Source organism: Formica exsecta, unplaced genomic scaffold, assembly GCF_003651465.1.
Source record: "Formica exsecta isolate Colony F162 unplaced genomic scaffold, ASM365146v1 scaffold828, whole genome shotgun sequence".
Lineage (NCBI taxonomy): Eukaryota > Metazoa > Arthropoda > Insecta > Hymenoptera > Formicidae > Formica > Formica exsecta.
In genome coordinates, this window is record NW_021853598.1 from 66,110 (window position 1) to 86,682 (window position 20,573).

Here is a 20,573-nt window from a genome sequence, read left to right on the forward strand (position 1 = left end):
TATATATATCTTTAAAGAGAAACTATAGTTCTAAATAACAGTAAAAACTTCGACTAACTGTGATTGGATACATTTCATATATAGGTGGACCAACTGTTAGTGGCCTTGATGATCATGATTATCCTAACTTAAATGGTGCATCAATAAGCTTAACAAATATTAATCAAATGAAAATACATAGCAAAATTCCTTTGCCTTCAGAAGTGATGGAGCATTTTGGTCGTATCCTTTCTAAATATGCAAAAAGAATATTTTATTATATTTCAAACAGATAATTTTATATAAATGTAAATTTAAATATTTATTCTCTTTCTTATTTAAGCCTTAACAAAAAAATATAGATATGCAATGTCATTGCATGATGGGGCTTTTTACAGAAATTTCAAAAGCATGGCTCACAATTGACAGTGATATTTATCTATGGTCCTATGAAAACGAGTAAGCATTAATATTCCGAATTTTATTGGATTGATATATAAGTTCATAAATTTATATGCAAAACTAAAATATTTATAAATAAAATTTTTTCTGCAAAACAGGTCTGATGTTGCTTACTTTGATGGTTTAAATGAAACTATCATAAGCGTAGGCTTAGTAAAACCCAAGGCAGATATTTTTCAGCTTTATGTTAAATACTTATTAATTCTTACAACAACAGTAGAAATAACTATTCTCGGTGTTACAATACTTGATGATACAAAAGGTATAATTTATTACAATTCTGTTTATTTTCTTTTACCAATTATTTTTTGTATACATCTTATGAATTTTATTAAGAATATATATTATTTGTTTTATTTATACATCCATAGAAGTGCAGTTAGTTCCAGAACCAATTTTTACTGTTACTACTGATGGAGTAGGAATTACTACAATTGCTAATACCAATAGTGGTAGAATCTTTCTCGGTGGTAGAAATGGCTCACTATTTGAAATATATTATCAGGTTGGACATTTAAACTTTTAATACTGATATTTTGTAAGGACCGAGACATTGCATTGTACTTTTATTTTAATTTCTTTTTGTGCATTTAGGCAGAGAGCAGTTGGTTCGGTAAACGATGTAAAAAAATAAATCATTCAGAAGGTCCGTTATCGTTTCTAATACCTTCATTTGTTACTATGGCATTGTCAGAAGAAGAAGCTATAATACAGATATCTGTGGACGATTCGCGAAATATTTTATATACTTTAGGTGATAGAGGTACAATTACAGTTTGGGATATTAGCAATGGTGGTGCATCTAGAATTACATCATTATCTCAAGCGTCTTTGGTACAAACTACTGTTAATGTTGTTAAGTAAGTAATATCTTTTATTGTAATATACATGAATAATCAAATTATATGACACAATCTTTTTTTTTTCAGAACTTTGGACAGTAACAACTTTCGACCTCTCGTAAGCATATCGGCGATAACGGAATCCGAATCAGTACATTTAAATTTGGTCGTTGTTGCGGCGACTGGAACTCGTTTTTACTTCAGTTGCACCTCAGTTACGAATCCTTCAAGTAGACCACAAGGTTTACAATTAATACATGTTAGATTACCACCAGGCTATGCTGCAAATGCTCCGGTAATGAGACCACGCAAAGTGCAAATGGCATATTATCGAAAGGGTAAATTGTTTATTCATAATATATCATGAATGAGTACATTGGAAACAAGATGTTAGAGATGACTAGTTTGAATATTTTTTAGGAACTCTTATTCTTATTTGCGGTGGTGACACGGAAACTGCATGGTGTTTAAGTAATGACGCTTATCCATTTACAAATTATTTGGCTGAAACTCAGAGTATCTTGCCTCTTGATAGTCCAGCTTGGGCTATGGAAGAGATTATAAGAGATTCAGCTATACACATAGAAAAGCAAAGCACCACTCAAGGTGAACCTCCACTTTTAGTGCGTCAACACATGGAACCACCAAGGAAATTCATATTTTTGACAGCACAAGTATGTGTTTACATAAATACATACATATATAAAATATGCAAATATTTTTTACGTTTATATAATACATATTATACATATTACTTATTATTATTATTATTTTGTGGTAATTTTATTGCAGGGGGCGATAATTTTAATGCAAGTACGTCCTGTAGATATTCTGAGACAACTTCTTTTAGAACAACGTGGACCTGATACTGAAGCAGTACGCGCATATTTTCAAACGCAATCTCTGGAACAAGCTTGTGCTACATGCTTAATTTTGGCAACACTTGAAAGTGCTCAAAATGCTCAGGTATAAAAATCTATTTTCTTTTATTATACTTATATATATATATAATTATTTATGTTTTTCAAGTTTGTATTATATTCAGTATTTTGTACTGTATTTTGTATTTTGTACACTTCATTATTAATAATAATTTTTTAATAATTACATTAGTTGTCAGAATGGGCGACCCGTGCATTCTTCCTATATGGTAGTCAAAGGATAGCTGGAATAGGTCCTGCATTTGATATGCATGGTTTTTCTAGTATAAATCCAGGTATTTATACATATTGACCTGTATTGTGTAAAATTCAAATGTTGCATACACATGAATATTTGATTTATATTTAAAATTAATTTTAATTTAGCAGATTTACGCACATCTACACCTAGAGTGCCACCCTTCGATTCTCGAGCCCAAGCCTTCCGATCACCCGCACAAATGGGTCTCGGCACCACAGATATTGCCTTACAACATTTCTCTGCTAAACATAGTGGATTGTATCTGTATGTGGGAAGAATACTTCGTCCTATATGGAATATAAGATGTATAAAACAAGAAATGATAAATAACAAAAATGTGGTAAGTATACAGGGTATTTTAGGAGGAAAGGTCAATATTCTGAGAGGTGATCGTATCGGTCATTTTAAGCAAAAATGTTCATATGAATATATGGCCTATTACCCACGGTTTCCGAGATAGAGCGACTTGAATGTACAGTTGCAAAATTACTGACAAGAAAGAAATACTACATACTATTTCTAATATTTATTGTTCAAGTGATACATTTTTTACAGATTATAATCAATTTTCAAAAATTCCACCGTTAACATCAATGCATTTTTCAACTGTTGTGTGAACATGGCGTGTTGCTCGTCTGAGTACATCGTGACGTTCCTTTATGCGGGCACTAGCATTCATTATTTAAGCGAGCAGTTCGTCTCGTGTATTCACTTTTCTTCTGTACACTTCAACCTTCATCCGTGAACCTGTACAGTGAAGTGTATGCTAGGAAAGAATTATTTTTTATATACACGTTATGCATTACAAAATTTTTCAGATTGGTTAAAAAAACACTATCTCTTAATAAGCAATTTTATTACTTAGTGTTTAATATACATTTGATTTGCATTAATACATTTATTGCATCAATTAGACTCTTGTTTTCTATTTCAATCTCAATTCTAAAAATAACTTGTACTCACTTGATTTATCACTTTCTAAAAGTAAAATTTTTAATTTATTATAGTTTATAATTTAATTTATTATACAAATTATATATATATATATAAACATGTTTTTTAATCAGTTCGGAAAATATTGAGGTAGATTCGTGTATGTATTACTATTAGTTTTATCTTTAAAATTAGAATACTTAATATTTTGCATTATAATTAAATTATAAAACTTATAAATTATAAGTATTACACTTATTGCTTCCTCATAGAGGAAGCTTTGTTTTCGTGACAAAATTTTTTTCGAGTTTGCTATGCCAATGTGTTTAGAATGTTCCAAAACGTCGAAAAATCATATTCCTAAAAAATGTATGTATGTATGTATGTATGTATGTATGTGTGTATGTATGTATGTACGCAATATATTGTACAACCTCTAACTTCCGCAATTTTTGAGATATCGGGTTAAATTTTTTTTATTAAAGGATGGTTGCTACTGAATTTGGTGAGTATCGGTGAAAGGGTTTATTTTTTATAAAATTTTGAATTTTTTGAGAAATGTCTGTACACGCTCTAACTTTCAGAAAATTTGAGATATCCGATTAAATTTTTTTACGTGAATAGAATATTATTAAAGAATGTTTGATATTGAATTTAGTGAGGATCGGTGAAAGAAATTATTTTAATTTTTATTTTGCTCACAAAGCTTCCTCTATGAGGAAGCAAAAATTGAAAAATCCGCATGCTTAAAGCAGCTTAAGCATTGTAAGATAAAATGATGAGGAAGCAATGTGCAAGTTTCTAATTTGCACAACTCTACTTGTTTTTTCTAGATATCCAGTACTGTACCAGCAACACAAATAACTTGGATTTTAGGACATTTGCAAGCATTAAGATGTTTCTTGAATAAAAATACGCATATCACAAAACAGTATGTATTATTTAAAACATTATTTTTCAATGTAATAGAGAGGAGAGAAAGAGAGAGAGCATAATATTTTATTTTATTTTGATAAATTGAGATTAAAATTAAGTGTATTTATCTTTAGACAAAACACAAATAGAACATTAACAGATGGTTTTGAAACGACAATTCAAAGTCATTTTCAAGAACCGATTGTAGAAGAAAGAAACTCGTTGGATGCTTTAAAAGTTTTCATTACTCATGCCTGTGAGGTCTTGGGTTTATGGAAGATATTATGTGAGAATCGGTTAAATAACATTATCAACTGTTTATCAAAGGTTATTTGCTTTGAGTTAAATTTTTTCAGAAAATTAGTTTCTGTTTTAAAGATAGAGAAGCATAATTAAGATGTATACTGATATTTTTCAGGATCAGATTGCTCAATTTTCTACTGCCACTTTTAGAGATTTGATTTTAATAGGCCATGAGATATCTTCTCTACTCATCATTCATTTGATTGATAGGTAAGAGTTAATAAAAAGTGTTAAGAAATATTATAATGATTTATGATTAACATGTTGTAGTTATCTTGGAGATAATGCATCAGTGGATTCTGTAAGCGCAAAATTAAGAGAAATATGTCCCAATCTGTACAGAACTGAAGACGCTGTTTGCTCCAAGGTATCATTTTATATAATTCATGCAAGCAAATATTTATGTATATATCAATATTATATATAAATATCTTTGTAAATTTAGGCGAACGAAATTCTCCTAAAAGCGAAAAATTGTACGAATCCTGAGGAAAAAGAATGTTATCTTAAATCTGCTTTAAAGGTATATTATGATGCGTTACTTGCATAATATATAGTCAAACATATGATTTTACTCAGTAAATATGTGTACAGCTTTGTAAAGAGGTAGCACCCAGATTGAACTGGAGTGCAGTATGTCAGCAGTTTGTGGCATGCCAATTTTACACGGGAGTACTTGAATTGTGTATCTGCTGTGCAGAAAGAGTAGATCCCAATAATGCTGCCTCGCATTATTACAAAAATAACGAACCTATAGAGGATCAAGAAGGAAATCTGGCTTTTGCAAAACGGTACTCGTTAACTTGTCACAATGGTGGTACATATCCCTCCAAATAGTTGTAAAGAATCTTAATAATTTCCATTTTTTTCATATTTTTTACAGTTCGGAAATTTATAAGGAATTCACTACAATGTTAGATCACTTATATCATCAAAGCATCTCTAATCCTTTAACACCGACCATACCAAGCAAACCTGGGCCACCTTTGCAAACTACATCAGCTACTACAGTAACACCAGCGAAAAAGATAGTAAGAAACGCTCATTACACACTTTTTTAATTATTCAAAATATTATAAAATTATCTTTTTTTTTCTTAGTTGCACGAGATCATTGGCGATGCACTGCAAGCACCTTGCGAGACACTTCACTCCTGTATTTATACTTGGATGATAGAGCGAGGACTTCACGGTGAATTAATTGCACTCGCTGCACCTTCGCTGGAAACTTACCTTAATCGTATTAATGCGCCTGAATTACTCTGGCAGTTTTACGAGAGGAACAAAAATCACGCAGCCGCGGCAAAAATTTTGGATTCTTTAGCTAGCAAAGTCGGGTACGTACGTATCGTTTGCGTAATACGGTTGTTTCGAAATAAAAATATCATTGTTCATTTTGTACAGGTCAGAGATACCACTGTCAAAAAGAGTCGAGTATTTAGCACGAGCGGTTGTATGTATGCGAAGTGATCAAACTGGATATGCTCCTTATCTTGGAGTTTTCTTACGTGAATTAGAAGATAAATTAGAAGTAGCTAGGATGCAACAACAGGTATATATCCCAAACTGTCAATAGTCATAGATTTAAGTAATCTCTACAAACTAGGATATTTTCATAATTTAGATTTTTTTTACATCTATGATTATTAAAAAATACCTTTAAAAAGAGAGATAACAAAAGATCATTGGATCAAATGTCTTATTATCTCGGAATCTAAGCAAATGTTGATTAGAATATTATTAATTAATATATATATTTGCTTTAAATATTTAACAGATACTTGATATTATAAGCAATCAGCAAAATCTGTTCGATTCTATGTTAGTTACGGATGCAAAATTGAGATTAAATTCTTCATTGCTTGATATTACACAGGTTTGTAATTTTATGTATATAGATATATCATGTTTTATCTATACATTTTTAAACACATTTTTATATAAAACTTTAATTACAGTTATATGAAGAATATGCAGAACCTTTACAGCTTTGGGAATGCAAATTGGCTATAATTCATTGCTCGGGTCATCAAGATGATATGTTAATTAAAGGAATTTGGACAAACATAATCGATAATGGTATAAGCAATATTTTACATATTTACAACATTGCTGTTTATTCTCAATAATTTTCTCAAATCTTTTTTATGGTAGAATTAGAAAATGCAACGGAACCTTCAAATGAAGATAAAATGACCATTTTAATGAGTAAAATTAAATTACTTGGCCAAGAATATATTGGATCACCGCATTGTTTCCCAGTTGGTAATTGTTTCACATATGTCTGATTATTTTTTTATTGAAATCTTATGTCATATGTATGTTATATCTCTTATGTATATATTTTTTAATATTTTTTTTTACACACGCATTTTAGATTTTCTAGTAAAACAATTGGAAATAAAGGCATGTAAATACAAAGTATCTAACATTAGTATCATAACTGGGTTTTTGGAATTGGGAATAGCAATGGAAGATCTCTTAGATATTTATGACAAGTAAGTATACTATACAACTGCAAATTTTTATGTTCTGGTACTGCAAAGTAATGAATATTGTCTGTCTTTAGAATGATTGGCAAGAATACCCGTACTTGGTTAAATGAAGGCAATGAATTTCATCTAATCGAATCGACAGCAAATTTGGTAAATTATTTCATAGCAAATTCGAACATAACAAATAATTTTATCAGGTAAGTATCATTTGTAACATGCAATACTGATTATACTTAATCTTGAAGACCAAAATTTAGATTAATATAAATCAAAGAGAGAAAAGCGAACAATAGCTTATTTTAAACAAAAACAAATAAAATATTCTTTGTTTTTAGTCATCATCAGAGAATCAGTGTGCAACTTGATTTTAATATAAAACTAGATTTTAGCAAAACTTTTTTTCATTACAGGAGAAAGATAATAACAAAATGTCAGGATGTTATTTCGAAATGTTTAACAACTCTCTTCAGTAAACCTAATGGTGGAGATCTCGATAAAGAAATAACAAATCTGCGATCAATCCAAAGTATATTGAACCGTATGTGAAACAGCAAACATGAATATACATACAGATTTTAATATACTTACATGAGAAGAAATCTTTGTGTGGATTTTTGTGACCTCTAATTATTTAACTTTCTCCTGACAAACAAAAGCCATGTATTTATACATATATTATTACTATTAGATAAATTAACTGCTCAACTTTTATGAATCTTTATTAAGAAGTATACAATTTATTCAGTCAATTTTACTGTAACCGATCTTTTATAAAGTTGTAAATTCTAATAATGCTGTATCAAATTATGTAAAATTTGCAAATACATACATCTATGTTATGTATTTAAAAGTATATTTATATATTTATACTTACCAATCATTTTATACCAAATACATGTCAAATTGATTAAAATCGAAAAAACAAATAAAAAAAGTGTAATTAAAATGTAAATTTAAATTTTATATAATATGCAGAGAGAGAGAGAGAGAGAGAGAGAGAGAGAGAATTGTTTAATATAGATATAGATACTAAATTATATATAGGATGGAAACAACAAAATATGTAGGACAAAAACTAACAAGTTTTAAATTGAGGGACCCAGTCTAAGCAATAAACTAATAAAACATAAATGTGACAAATTTTTATTACTTTCTATATATAATATATGCATTAACCAAACTGTAATTTTAACCTCGAAAATAAAAAAAAAAATTATGTTGGTAAATAATTTTTTTGTTATATCAGTAATTATACACAATATTAGAATAATCTTTAATTGCCAAGAACCAAAATAATTTGGAGCACTTTCTCTCAGAACTTTTAAAAAATTATGCAATGGAGAGCGAGAAAAATCTTAATAAAATTTTATTTCAAATATTTATAAAAATCTCTAATCACATCCGTATAAAAATTTTGTTTTATTTATAACAATCTGTTTCTAAATAATTAAATATGTAACAATTATATACATGCAATTTTTTACATTATCTTTATAATTGATAAGAATTTAAAATAATTTATGTGAGCTCATATGTATGCAAATTTTAATATAACTGCGTAATTTGCAAATCATTGCTTTAGAATTCAAGAATCTAAGTATCTTCAGACATGTTTATTAAATGTTTCATGTTTTGTTTAGATTTTTAGATTATAAAACCTGTTCAAAATGTCTATTATCTATAATTCTTTTTTTTTTTAATATTAAAATCAGACAAAAACACGAATTCTTTTATAAATTTGAAGCGAACGAGATCGTACCATCGTATCAATATTTTGGGGCCCTGAAAAGGGCCATTTGTGATATTTTGTGGATCCGCGGCCAACTGTAAGTTGTTGTCTCACATTGCCAGTTTACGATTATGCTTTCTTTTCAGTCTTCTTTGGCAATAGCACTGCCTGAATGTTTGGCAAAACACCTCCCTGTGCAATAGTGACGCCTGAGAGCAGCTTATTCAGCTCCTCGTCATTGCGGATGGCGAGCTGCAAGTGTCTTGGAATGATTCTCGTTTTCTTGTTATCGCGGGCTGCATTTCCAGCCAATTCCAATACTTCAGCGGCAAGATATTCCATCACGGCGGCCAAATACACCGGTGCACCGGCACCGACGCGTTCGGCATAATTTCCCTTCCTCAATAATCGATGAATACGACCCACGGGAAATTGCAATCCAGCTCGATTGGAACGGCTCTTTGCTTTGCCTTTTATTTTACCACCTTTGCCACGTCCAGACATCTTGACTTGATGAAAAGTTGAGTAGCCTCAATACGTACGGTACGACGGTCAAACACAATTTGTGCCAGCTTTCATAAGCGGCAGGTATTTATAGGCGATCGTACTAGTAGCGTTCAACCAATGGCGTGCGAGCCAAGCTGCCATTGGTTGAAATTGTATGATCCAACGTACATTTTCAAAATGCTTCTATACTGAACTTCTATCAACGTATTTTTCGCATTTTTCTCGTTTGATAAAATATAAATAAAAATGGTCTGTTAATAATCTAACGCACAAATAAATAGCGATAAAGGATGTTATAATATTATATTTTTTATATATAAGTAAATTATATTTATATTTATTATATGATTTATATTAGTTAATTGTATATTATAGCATAGTTATATATATTATATTAATTACAATTATATAATTCCTAACAAAAATTAAATTTTTAAAAATTGACATGTTAGAACATCTGTTTTACTGTGACGCACGATAAACAAGATTATATCCAAAAGTTTTTTAGGGATGTATTAAAAGTATATCTAAATCAAATTTATTTCATTTAATTAAATGTCTACTTCAATTAATGTCTTTTTTCGCCTTGATATATAATGTGTGGTCTAAACAACTTTTCCTATTGCTAGAAATAATTCTCAAATTTTTTTCTTAATGCTGCGAGTTGTATTTGATTCCAACAACATTTAGATGTCATCCTGTATGTCCATATAATATATAAACAAAAATAAATATATGGATATCGACTTATGTAAAAGAACAGCTAAATTGAATCCTTTGAAAGAAACAATAGACTTATTTATGAAAAAATAGAAAAAAACATTAACATTATTATTTACAATTGGTCTATTTTATGAATAAATCTAAAATATCTTTCATATTTGTCAAATTCATCGATATTTAAAAAGACGAAAAATTTGGACAATATCTTCAATTTCACATAAAAACTATTTGTTAATTATTACTGAATTCTTCTATTTCAAGGTAAATTCGTCTATTTAGAAAAGCAATAAGATATATTTGAGTGTCGTCATATATTCATTAATTAAATATTTGTCTCAACTTAAGAAGACGAAGAATTTACATATGAATTCAATAATACAAAAAAAACTTGGCTCTTCGCTAATATTTGTATATCTTTGTTTTTTAGTATATTATATAAATTTTTTAAATGGAAAGATTCTTTTTAAATAATATTTAATATACTTATATATTTAAATTATTATTCAATGTATAAGTTGGGCATTTCCATTTTTAGAAATTTTAATGAAATGATTCTTAAATGTTATCTAACCTCTCTTTCATGTAATAAAATCCTAAAGGAGTGTATTCGTTTAAATTTCTATACATTTTCACACCGAATGTCAACAAAATACAATTTATTCAAATTAAAAGGTTGGGTAATATTAAATAAAATATTATATATGTATTGTACACATAAAACATAAATAAAAAATAAAATTTGCACTCAAATAGAATCGCGTTTGGATATACGAAATCTATAATAGATACATTACACGAATTAACAATTCAATAAGTACTCCAAAGATTATTTGCGTTTATAATCATTTAAGTACAATTTATATACATTCTATTTATATAGTTTATATAAAAATAATATTCCTTTCTACATTATACAAACTATAAAAAGGCTTGGATTAAATTTAAGACTCATTCGCTGTAATAAATTCAACGCAACTGAAAAAATATTAAGTTAGGATGATATAAGCATAAATGATAAGTTATATTATTTTAAAAATGATAAATTCAAAAGTGTATTTTGGAATTAAGAATAAACTACTCATATATATAATCTATAGATCTATACTATTTTAATATATATGATCTAGCTATACACTCATATTAAGAAATAAATGCATTGCTAATAAGAAGATATTCTTTCGAAGAAAAATTGTTGGCCCTGAAAAGGGCCGATTGTTTATTAGTTTTGTTTAAGCTCGTTCGCCACGAATGCGACGTGCCAATTGGATATCTTTAGGCATGATAGTGACTCGCTTAGCATGAATAGCGCACAAGTTGGTATCTTCAAACAATCCTACGAGATATGCTTCGCTAGCCTCTTGAAGAGCCATTACAGCAGAACTTTGGAAACGTAAATCAGTCTTAAAATCTTGAGCGATCTCGCGAACGAGTCGTTGGAATGGTAATTTACGGATCAACAATTCCGTACTTTTTTGATAACGACGGATCTCGCGAAGAGCCACAGTACCGGGCCTATAACGATGAGGCTTCTTCACGCCGCCGGTAGCTGGAGCGCTCTTTCTTGCGGCTTTAGTAGCGAGCTGTTTGCGAGGAGCCTTTCCTCCTGTCGATTTGCGAGCAGTCTGCTTAGTACGTGCCATTATAGTCAACGTAACGTCTGAATATCCTCAAAGCGCTTCGTCAGATTTGAAACGTTCTGGCGGAATCATAGTCGTTATATACCGGCTTCGACAATCGCACGACGCACCTGATTGGTTGGTATTACAAGAGTGGGGAGGATAGATGATGCGGCGATCCTATTGGTGGACGTCGTTGTGGTGGGAATTGGCGTGCAACCATGGAATAAAACCGCGGTTTTCGCTAATCTGACCAAGATTCGTTCTGCTCTTGTCGAAGTAATAGTACGACTCCTGTAAGCATATTACGATGACTGGTCGCGGTAAGGGAGGAAAAGGATTGGGAAAAGGAGGAGCGAAGAGACATCGCAAAGTACTTCGCGATAACATCCAAGGCATTACTAAGCCGGCTATTCGTCGTCTTGCACGTCGTGGTGGCGTCAAGCGTATTTCTGGATTGATTTACGAAGAGACGCGTGGTGTACTGAAAGTATTCCTCGAGAACGTAATTCGTGACGCGGTTACTTATACCGAGCATGCAAAAAGGAAGACTGTCACCGCTATGGACGTCGTCTACGCCCTGAAGCGTCAAGGAAGAACTTTATACGGCTTCGGCGGTTAAACATAGACAATTGTTCTTGTATACAAACGGCCCTTTTCAGGGCCACAAATTGTCAAACATTGGAATTTTCTTACTACAGCAATTATTGTTTTAACATATAATTTAAAAGAATTGTCGGAATTCGTACTCTATAGATAACATTTTATAAATACTTGTATCATATTTCTTGCTTTTATATTTGTCAGTAAAAAATTCGATATTACAATTTTAAAAAATTGAATTGCCATTATACATTTATTTGCAAATATTTAAAAATGAAGCATTTACGGAAAACGATAAGCAAAAAATAGTAATTTTTAGAAAAACGTTTTATAACTTTTATTCGAAAATAACGAATAAGATGAAAATTAAGTATATATGTATGTATTGAAATATAAATTTTTTACTTTTTTACAAACTTATTTCATAGACGCTGATAATGTCAGTAGTTTGAAGGCCTATAAGATCTCTCTACATGCATAAACTATATTCAAAATGTGTGAAAAATTTATTGTTATATATATTTACATATTCTTTTTATTTACAATACTAAGTGGGGCATTTTTTTAAATTCAATTTTATCATTATTTCCTATAATTGCAACTGCTATCTATAAAGACGTAAAAGTAATCCTAACCTCACGAGGAATAAATAAATTTCAAAGAAACTAATTGTTTTATTCGTCAGACTTTAATATGATTAATGAGGTTGAAACTTTTTTTAAAGTGGCAATAAAAAATAAAAACAGAAAATTACTATATATTATAAATATGTTATTACATTTACATATGTATCTTCTAATAATCGGTATAAACATAAACTATTTAATGATTAAATTCGATCTCTATCTAAAGTCATTACTTTTAAATATTTGCGCAGCATTAAGAAAATAATTCTTCCACTTTTTATATTGATTCTTAGATCGCTACATAAAATTAAAAGATGTTGAAATAATCTCGGATTATTCATGATTTAATTTTATAATGCATTCTTGTGTTAACAAGTAATGATTTAAGAAATGTAGTACAAATCGTAAACTAATTTATCGATCATATCAATCTTAATGGAATAAAAGAAAACATCAAAAACTTAATATAAAACATAAGACATTTTAGAATTTATTCGAATATTTGAATTTGATATACTTTAAACTTTTAACTGATGAAAATAAACGTTTAAGGTTGTATGAAAAATACATAAAAAAGATATACAAAATTCGTCTTTGTTGATGTAAATATCAGTTCATCACTTCACCACGAAAATTATACGCTTTGTTTCTCTATAATTTATTTTAATACTTTATTTATGATATAAAAAATAATGAGTCAAAATATATGTATAAAATATTGCAAGCGAAACGAAAGACTTCCACGTTTTAAACATATGTTGGCCCTGAAAAGGGCCGATATATATAATGCGATGTATTGAATGTAGCTTTATTTGGAACTAGTGTATTTGGTTACTGCTTTAGTTCCTTCACTGACCGCGTGTTTGGCCAATTCTCCGGGTAAAAGAAGCCTTACTGCAGTTTGTATCTCACGAGAGGTGATCGTCGATCTTTTGTTATAGTGCGCCAATCTCGACGCTTCAGCAGCGATTCTTTCAAACACGTCGTTAACAAAACTGTTCATGATGCTCATGGCTTTACTGGAGATCCCAGTGTCCGGGTGTACTTGCTTCAGTACTTTGTAAATGTAAATGGCATAGCTTTCCTTCCTCTTCCTCTTCTTTTTCTTATCCGTCTTACTGATGGTCTTCTGGGCCTTGCCTGCCTTTTTTACTGCTTTCCCGCTCGTTTTCGGAGGCATGATGGGATTAGTAGCGACGAAATTCTCAACGTACGAGCTGTGTATCGAACGAAGTCGGAGCGTCAATTGATCGTCGACGGCCGGACGCATTCATTTTATACGAATCGGAGGGAGCGGCGCTCCTCCAATCACGTCTCGCGGTTGCCAGACCCAGCTTATGTAGCGCTACAGTAACAGCTGTCACACGCTTTCTACGTTGAATCAGAGCAAGCTATGGAACTCATTGCTCACAAACAGAACGTTCTGCCATTATGGTTTATAACAATAAAATGAATCTAACGATCCAGTATAATTCTCCTCAACACACTAGTACATTTAAAATATATCTGAATGGCGTTAAAATTTCATGTGAGACTGTATAGATTTTGGAGTAAATTGTTGGTATTGACGTATTAATGTTGTACAATTTAATTAAATAATTAAGTTGAACGTACTTTCTTATAAAATAGACATATTTTGTAAGCATGTGTTTAAAACAGATTAATATTTCCCGATAAGATTCCAAATGTAAATGTGTTCAGATGATGGTATTTTTATGAAACATACCATATATTATTAAATATTTTTATTATAATACTGATAAATTTTTATTCTCTAAAGCACTATAAGGTAATAAAATATTAAAATATCTTATCTATACTCCAAAAACTATGCGAATGCTACAGAATAACTGTGTATATTTATATGGCTACAATGATTGAACAGTAAAAGGAATTTTTTTTTCCAGCGCCATTTCGTGATATGCTATATCAAGACTCGAGACGACTTCGTGTAATCTTATTGTTATAACCATGCCTAGTGTTAAATAATTTTCACATACAATTGTGAGCAATAATATAATAATATATAAGCATAAATCACGATGAGATGTAATCGATGTTAAAAGAAGCCTTAAAAGTAATTGTTTATATACTAAAATCTAAATTAATTTCTACTTCTTTATACCTTCCGTTAATTATTTTACATTATCTTAACAAAACTTCACAATTTATCAATATCTCTTTAATGAGGTGATTAAAATCATGAAATATTTAGAGAAATTAAATAATTACATAACATCACGTAATATTCTTTAAATTTATATTTGTTTTGGCAGAAAGTAATAAATTATTTTATCGTGTTAACATTTGTAAAATAAATCAAACTTATATAGGGTTTAAAAAGACTAGTAAACAAAAAATATATTATTCGCGTTATTCTCTCTCTCAATAAGATAAAGTTTAATTTTAATTATCTACTTAAATTTATAACAAAGCTACTAAATATCAGAAGTAAAAGATCGTATGTACTTATGTATAGACAACACTTGGACTTATAAATCATCGTTACTGTACACATTTACTTTAGTCAAGGCTATATTTCAAATAATTTATTGTATCTTTCTGTTTGTCTTTAAAAATAGATAGAAAATTAATATAATAACAAATATGAAAAGATGAAAATATCGACATTTGATACATAGATCTAACAATAAAGTGACTGGCGATAAAAAATATATAAATATATAAATATATAAATATACAAAGAATCACTATAATCAATCGCTCAAAATTTTCACTAGGTATATACAAATAGTGTGATTCATTGTTGTTATATTTTTGTAGTTTGATAATTTGTACAAATATATTAATTTGTGACACAAGACTATGCATTTTAAAACTACATATTCCGTCGCCGTAAAGTGATTATTTAAAATTTAGTGTGTGTAATGTCCTGTGAATATATTTTACATTATACACACAATGAAAGATATGACGCATATCTCATTGTCAATATGATCAGCGTATTTAAAATGTGTATATAAAAGAACTTTATTATATTAACTTTGTTAAAAAAATAAATATATATTTATTAGTAAAATATTTTACTATGCTAAACGAGATTATCCCAGTCATAAAATTTTGTGGCCCTGAAAAGGGCCATTTGATGGTGGATATCGGATTATAATTATGCTTTCTTTTCGGTTTTCTTGGGCAGCAGCACAGCTTGAATGTTCGGCAAAACACCACCTTGAGCGATGGTTACACCAGACAACAGCTTGTTCAATTCCTCGTCATTGCGGATGGCAAGTTGCAAATGACGAGGGATGATTCTAGTCTTCTTGTTGTCGCGAGCCGCGTTGCCAGCCAATTCCAATACTTCAGCGGCGAGATATTCCATTACCGCGGCCAGGTAAACCGGAGCACCGGCACCAACGCGCTCAGCGTAATTTCCTTTCCTTAGCAAACGGTGAATACGACCCACGGGAAACTGTAATCCCGCTCTGTTGGAGCGCGACTTCGCCTTTCCCTTAACTTTGCCGCCCTTCCCACGACCAGACATATTACTCAAATTAGCGAATACAGAGATCTCGATCTTACGAAAAGCAAGAGAATTGTGACGCTCGGTCGATTCGTGCTGTCCTTTTATACTCCATCGGGAGAGCGCACCGCCACCTATGAGAGCGCGCGGTGGCCATCCGGCATTCTGATTGGTGCGTTGCAGCTCTCGCGCGTACGTATATATATAATAGCTCGGCTCGTACTAGTCACTTTTCCCGTAGACATCGAGAACTCTGTATCGTGGTTTAATCTACAAGTAGTCTCAATTTTACGAGAATGCCTCCTAAAGCGAGTGGTAAAGCGGTAAAGAAAGCCGGTAAGGCTCAGAAGAATATCAGCAAGACCGATAAGAAGAAAAAAAGGAAGAGGAAGGAAAGTTACGCTATTTACATCTACAAAGTACTGAAGCAAGTACACCCGGACACTGGAATCTCCAGCAAAGCCATGAGCATCATGAACAGCTTTGTAAATGACGTATTTGAAAGAATCGCTGCGGAAGCGTCGAGATTGGCGCATTACAACAAGCGTTCGACTATCACCTCCCGCGAGATACAAACAGCTGTGAGGCTCTTGTTACCGGGTGAATTGGCCAAGCACGCAGTCAGTGAAGGCACGAAAGCAGTGACCAAGTACACCAGCTCCAAATAAATTGCCATTTACCTCCAATACGCAAACGGCCCTTTTCAGGGCCAACAAAAATTTTAAACGTTGACTTCCTTAGATCATGCATAAAAGTACGCTATGTAATGCAATTTATCAATTGTACAAAATTTATTTCTATAATATAATGTAAAAGCTAATTTATTTTAAAGCTAAAGTATAATTCTCCAAATTTTATTTATTTAAAGCTCAGTTAGGAAAATTTAATCAAATTAGGTGTATTTTATGTGGTCGTACTTAAATATCAAAAATATTCATGTAAAGATTGCCAGAATTACCTATATGAACAAATAAATAAAGAAAATGCCTTTCATGCTAATACTTCGTAGCAGTTACGTTAATACATTCTTATACTCTTACATTCAATATATTCTTCCATTATAATAATATTGAAGAATAACATTTTTTTGTATAGAATACGATGATTCCATCAAGAATATTCTTGAAAAATTTTGAAGTATACGCTTCATTGGTTTTGTAAATAGCATATGTATGTACAGTTTATATGTACGTAGTACAGTATATATTTAATTAATACATTTTTATCTTATATACTTATTTATCAAATGTCATAGTTATGTTATATTTATTGAACACGTTCTTTTTATTTTTAATATAAGTAGCTCTCTTATATAAAAGTATCGGTCACAAATTTAATAAATCGATATTCTCTTTGACAGAAAAGCATAAAACAAAATTATGAAGAGATAAAATTAATAAATGTAGTATATATTTCTATTCATAAATTAGAGTTAGTATATTTACTAATATTAAAATATATACAAATGTGATTAAGTTTGGTTTTTTTAACTATCATTTGTTATTTATAACATTTTTTCAGTAATAAATAAACGCATATGTATAATTTTATGTATTTACAAAATTTGAAATAAAAATTAAAGATATTAATTTCGATAACGCGTGTGGCATAGAGTAAAAATTTTATCATAAAAAGATATTGCAGTGTTATCATAGAAAATGTCTTCCACGTATTGACCGATGTATTTAATAATCGATTATAATGCGACAAAAAATAATATTGTGTAAATTCACTCTACGCAGGCAAGTGTCTCGATTTTCATTACTGCAATTGAATGTTTCAATGATGTTTCGTTTATGTTTATTTTAATCTTTCAGTTATTCGATTATTTCTCATCCTAACCTATTAAAAATTTTCAAGTGTACAAATTCAAATCACAGTATGGCAACGAACACAAAATTTTTGTCAGATTCTAAATCTGATTTGAATGATATCTTTCATTCTGCCGTGAAAGCGGTATCACCGAACGAGATTATCAAGAGGAGAGTGAAACTCCGAAATAATACTTTGTATATTGAGGAAAAAAGTTTTTTACTTCGAGAGAATGTTTATCTGGTTGGATTTGGTAAAGCAGTTATGGGAATGGCAGTAGAACTCGAGAAAATACTCGGTAATGTCTTGAAAAAAGGTATTGTCAGTATTCCATCAAAGGATGCTATGTGGACCTCCGAAGATAAATCTGGCTTTCCTAAATTGCACAATAGTGTTATAGACTATCGTGAGGGTAGTATCAATAATCAACCTGACAGCAGATCATTGAACACCACGCACGATATTATAGACTTGATTGAAAGATTGACAGAAACAGATACTTTAATAGCATTGGTATCAGGTGGAGGTTCTGCTTTGCTATATATGCCGAGGCCTGTCCTTGATCAAGAAGACAAGTTGGAACTCTGTAAAAAGCTTCAAAATGCAGGTGCCGATATTACAGAGCTTAATACTGTAAGAAAAAAGTTGTCTCTTGTAAAGGGTGGTGGTTTGGCACGAATGGCGTACCCTGCATCCATTATTACACTGATATTATCCGATATTGTTGGTGATCCTATAGACTTAATTGCTAGTGGTCCTACTGTTTATAGCACAAAAGCACTGGACAACGTTATTACTATATTAAAAAAGTATAACTTATATCAATCACTAGAAGGTAATCTAAAGACAGTTTTAACATCCAAGGAGACATTTGATGACAAACCATTGTTGAGTCCAGCTAAACAATTTAAACATGTGACGAATATAATTTTAGGAAATAATACAATGGCTCTTGAAGCTGCAAGTTTTGAAGCATTGCGTAAAAAATTGATTTCAATTATGTTAAGAAATGATGTTACAGGAAATGTACAGGATGTTAGTATAGCATATGCTCATATAACAAGTTTAATATGTCTCGTTTTATTAAAAGAGTTGAAGAGAGAAGAATTTTATGAAAAAGTACGGGCCATGCCAATACTTTCATTATCTATTGATAAGGTAGATGAAATATTTCATAAAATCAGTAGCAATCTCGGTGGTATAGTTTTAATTGGAGGGGGAGAGCCTACAGTTGTAGTAACTGGTCAAGGAAAAGGCGGTAGAAATCAAGAATTAGCTTTACGTTTCTCGTTAGATTGGTTAGCAAAAATCAAAAGTTACCCGCGGTTCGCTGAATACGATGTAATAATGCTTAGCGCAGGTACCGATGGTCAAGATGGTCCTACTGATGCAGCAGGTGCTTTTGGTTACCCTTCCATTGCACCTATAATGCACGATGTTTATGCAAAAATTAAGTCTATGGCTACTAAAGAAATTATCGGAACTTTGCCTGAACAGAAAGTAGAAATATCAGATAAAAAATCTAGTAATGCAACAGAAGAGTCTGCTTCTACTCCAGAACATATTGATCCCTTGGTATTAACAACAATGGAAGTGGAACGTATGTTACCTGAAAATACTTTAAAAGAAAATGATACATACAATTTTTACTCGCGTTTCAAAAAAGGTGCAGATTTAATCAAGACAGGAATCACTGGAACCAATGTTATGGATTTACATTTTATTTATATTAAACAACGTTCGTGCAGATGTGAAATTGATTTCTCTGGCAAATCAGCATATAAAGAAGATATTTTAGACATACACGATTTACATATTGATGAGTCGACCATCGAAAAGTACAAGGCTACATATGCTCCATTAAAATTTGACAAAGATAAATTTTTACAACCTTCATTTTTAACTGCCGAAGAGAAAAAACCATCTCTTAATATAAAAATCATTGACGAAAATTTTACAGATCCATGTTGCAATAAAAAACGTAAACTTGATTAGGCAAAAAAAAATTTATAAGAATATGATACATTCTATATTATTACAGTTGTTATATCATTTCAGTTGTTAACAATGAGTGCAACTGGTGTGATACACTGTGTTGCATAAAATAATTTGCAGTTCAACAATATCTTTTTGAAAAGAATAAATTTACATTTTAATGTAAATATAAAAATTTTTTAACTATACATAGGATACTTCAAATATATTTGTATATCACAAAGGCGCTGCTTAAAAATAAATTTTTTAAATCATAACACATTTTTTTGCGTTACACATTAATCATAATTGAAGAAATGGAAATAATATATCTTTTACATATGCATACACATTAACATATCACGCTCGCGCACATTTATACTAATATATAT

The 20,573-nt window shown here is 30.7% G+C and overlaps 8 protein-coding genes across 12 annotated transcripts in view; 4 read left to right on the top strand and 4 right to left on the bottom strand.

Annotated features, from left to right (window-relative positions):
* The window catches only part of LOC115244676 (nuclear pore complex protein Nup155), a 9,168-nt gene extending 927 nt beyond the window's left edge, over positions 1-8,241 (top strand). For 3 of the 5 annotated variants that reach the window (XM_029822535.1, XM_029822539.1, XM_029822537.1), the window contains exons 3-27: positions 85-222; positions 342-438; positions 540-703; positions 813-946; positions 1,036-1,301; positions 1,371-1,621; positions 1,704-1,957; positions 2,076-2,249; positions 2,397-2,499; positions 2,591-2,805; positions 4,232-4,329; positions 4,448-4,640; positions 4,732-4,826; positions 4,887-4,983; positions 5,062-5,139; positions 5,211-5,407; positions 5,500-5,647; positions 5,717-5,952; positions 6,020-6,167; positions 6,393-6,491; positions 6,574-6,694; positions 6,770-6,880; positions 6,993-7,113; positions 7,185-7,307; positions 7,521-8,241. In XM_029822535.1, the coding sequence (XP_029678395.1) occupies positions 85-222; positions 342-438; positions 540-703; positions 813-946; positions 1,036-1,301; positions 1,371-1,621; positions 1,704-1,957; positions 2,076-2,249; positions 2,397-2,499; positions 2,591-2,805; positions 4,232-4,329; positions 4,448-4,640; positions 4,732-4,826; positions 4,887-4,983; positions 5,062-5,139; positions 5,211-5,407; positions 5,500-5,647; positions 5,717-5,952; positions 6,020-6,167; positions 6,393-6,491; positions 6,574-6,694; positions 6,770-6,880; positions 6,993-7,113; positions 7,185-7,307; positions 7,521-7,656 (3,797 nt within the window). In that variant the 3' untranslated portion in view covers positions 7,657-8,241. Of the gene's footprint in view, positions 1-84; positions 223-341; positions 439-539; positions 704-812; positions 947-1,035; positions 1,302-1,370; positions 1,622-1,703; positions 1,958-2,075; positions 2,250-2,396; positions 2,500-2,590; positions 2,806-4,231; positions 4,330-4,447; positions 4,641-4,731; positions 4,827-4,886; positions 4,984-5,061; positions 5,140-5,210; positions 5,408-5,499; positions 5,648-5,716; positions 5,953-6,019; positions 6,168-6,392; positions 6,492-6,573; positions 6,695-6,769; positions 6,881-6,992; positions 7,114-7,184; positions 7,308-7,520 lie in introns of those variants that run through there. The other 2 variants (XM_029822536.1, XM_029822540.1) reach the window with 2 other exon arrangements.
* A 328-nt stretch (positions 8,242-8,569) lies between these two features.
* LOC115244677 (histone H2A-like) lies at positions 8,570-9,398 on the bottom strand. The gene has a single exon (XM_029822541.1). The coding sequence runs from the start codon at positions 9,341-9,343 to the stop codon at positions 8,969-8,971; it is 375 nt and encodes a 124-aa protein (XP_029678401.1). The 5' UTR covers positions 9,344-9,398; the 3' UTR covers positions 8,570-8,968.
* Positions 9,399-10,969: 1,571 nt separating this feature from the next.
* LOC115244686 (histone H3) lies at positions 10,970-11,729 on the bottom strand. Its single transcript, XM_029822552.1, has one exon. It carries the CDS (start codon positions 11,707-11,709, stop codon positions 11,299-11,301), a length of 411 nt encoding a protein of 136 aa, XP_029678412.1. The 5' UTR covers positions 11,710-11,729; the 3' UTR covers positions 10,970-11,298.
* A 217-nt stretch (positions 11,730-11,946) lies between these two features.
* Positions 11,947-13,005, top strand: LOC115244680 (histone H4). Its single transcript, XM_029822544.1, has one exon. The coding sequence runs from the start codon at positions 11,996-11,998 to the stop codon at positions 12,305-12,307; it is 312 nt and encodes a 103-aa protein (XP_029678404.1). The 5' UTR covers positions 11,947-11,995; the 3' UTR covers positions 12,308-13,005.
* Positions 13,006-13,677: 672 nt separating this feature from the next.
* Positions 13,678-14,162, bottom strand: LOC115244678 (histone H2B-like). Its single transcript, XM_029822542.1, has one exon. It carries the CDS (start codon positions 14,092-14,094, stop codon positions 13,723-13,725), a length of 372 nt encoding a protein of 123 aa, XP_029678402.1. The 5' UTR covers positions 14,095-14,162; the 3' UTR covers positions 13,678-13,722.
* On the bottom strand, positions 14,012-16,469 carry LOC115244679 (histone H2A). The gene has a single exon (XM_029822543.1). The coding sequence runs from the start codon at positions 16,414-16,416 to the stop codon at positions 16,042-16,044; it is 375 nt and encodes a 124-aa protein (XP_029678403.1). The 5' UTR covers positions 16,417-16,469; the 3' UTR covers positions 14,012-16,041.
* A 151-nt stretch (positions 16,470-16,620) lies between these two features.
* Positions 16,621-17,217, top strand: LOC115244674 (histone H2B). The gene has a single exon (XM_029822531.1). It carries the CDS (start codon positions 16,692-16,694, stop codon positions 17,061-17,063), a length of 372 nt encoding a protein of 123 aa, XP_029678391.1. The 5' UTR covers positions 16,621-16,691; the 3' UTR covers positions 17,064-17,217.
* An 802-nt stretch (positions 17,218-18,019) lies between these two features.
* LOC115244685 (glycerate kinase) lies at positions 18,020-20,456 on the top strand. Its single transcript, XM_029822551.1, has 2 exons — positions 18,020-18,137; positions 18,213-20,456. Exons 1-2 carry the CDS (start codon positions 18,097-18,099, stop codon positions 20,200-20,202), a joined length of 2,031 nt encoding a protein of 676 aa, XP_029678411.1. The 5' UTR covers positions 18,020-18,096; the 3' UTR covers positions 20,203-20,456.
* The last annotated feature ends 117 nt before the right edge of the window (positions 20,457-20,573 follow it).

Coding starts and splice junctions, on each gene's coding strand:
- LOC115244679 (XM_029822543.1), bottom strand. CDS start 16,416: ATGTCTGGTCGTGGGAAGGGCGGCAAAGTTAAGGGAAAGGCGAAGTCG.
- LOC115244677 (XM_029822541.1), bottom strand. CDS start 9,343: ATGTCTGGACGTGGCAAAGGTGGTAAAATAAAAGGCAAAGCAAAGAGC.
- LOC115244674 (XM_029822531.1), top strand. CDS start 16,692: ATGCCTCCTAAAGCGAGTGGTAAAGCGGTAAAGAAAGCCGGTAAGGCT.
- LOC115244678 (XM_029822542.1), bottom strand. CDS start 14,094: ATGCCTCCGAAAACGAGCGGGAAAGCAGTAAAAAAGGCAGGCAAGGCC.
- LOC115244680 (XM_029822544.1), top strand. CDS start 11,996: ATGACTGGTCGCGGTAAGGGAGGAAAAGGATTGGGAAAAGGAGGAGCG.
- LOC115244686 (XM_029822552.1), bottom strand. CDS start 11,709: ATGGCACGTACTAAGCAGACTGCTCGCAAATCGACAGGAGGAAAGGCT.
- LOC115244685 (XM_029822551.1), top strand. CDS start 18,097: ATGCGACAAAAAATAATATTGTGTAAATTCACTCTACGCAG. Junction 18,138..18,212: donor TGTAAATTCACTCTACGCAG/GCAAGTGTCTCG, acceptor TTAATCTTTCAG/TTATTCGATTATTTCTCATC.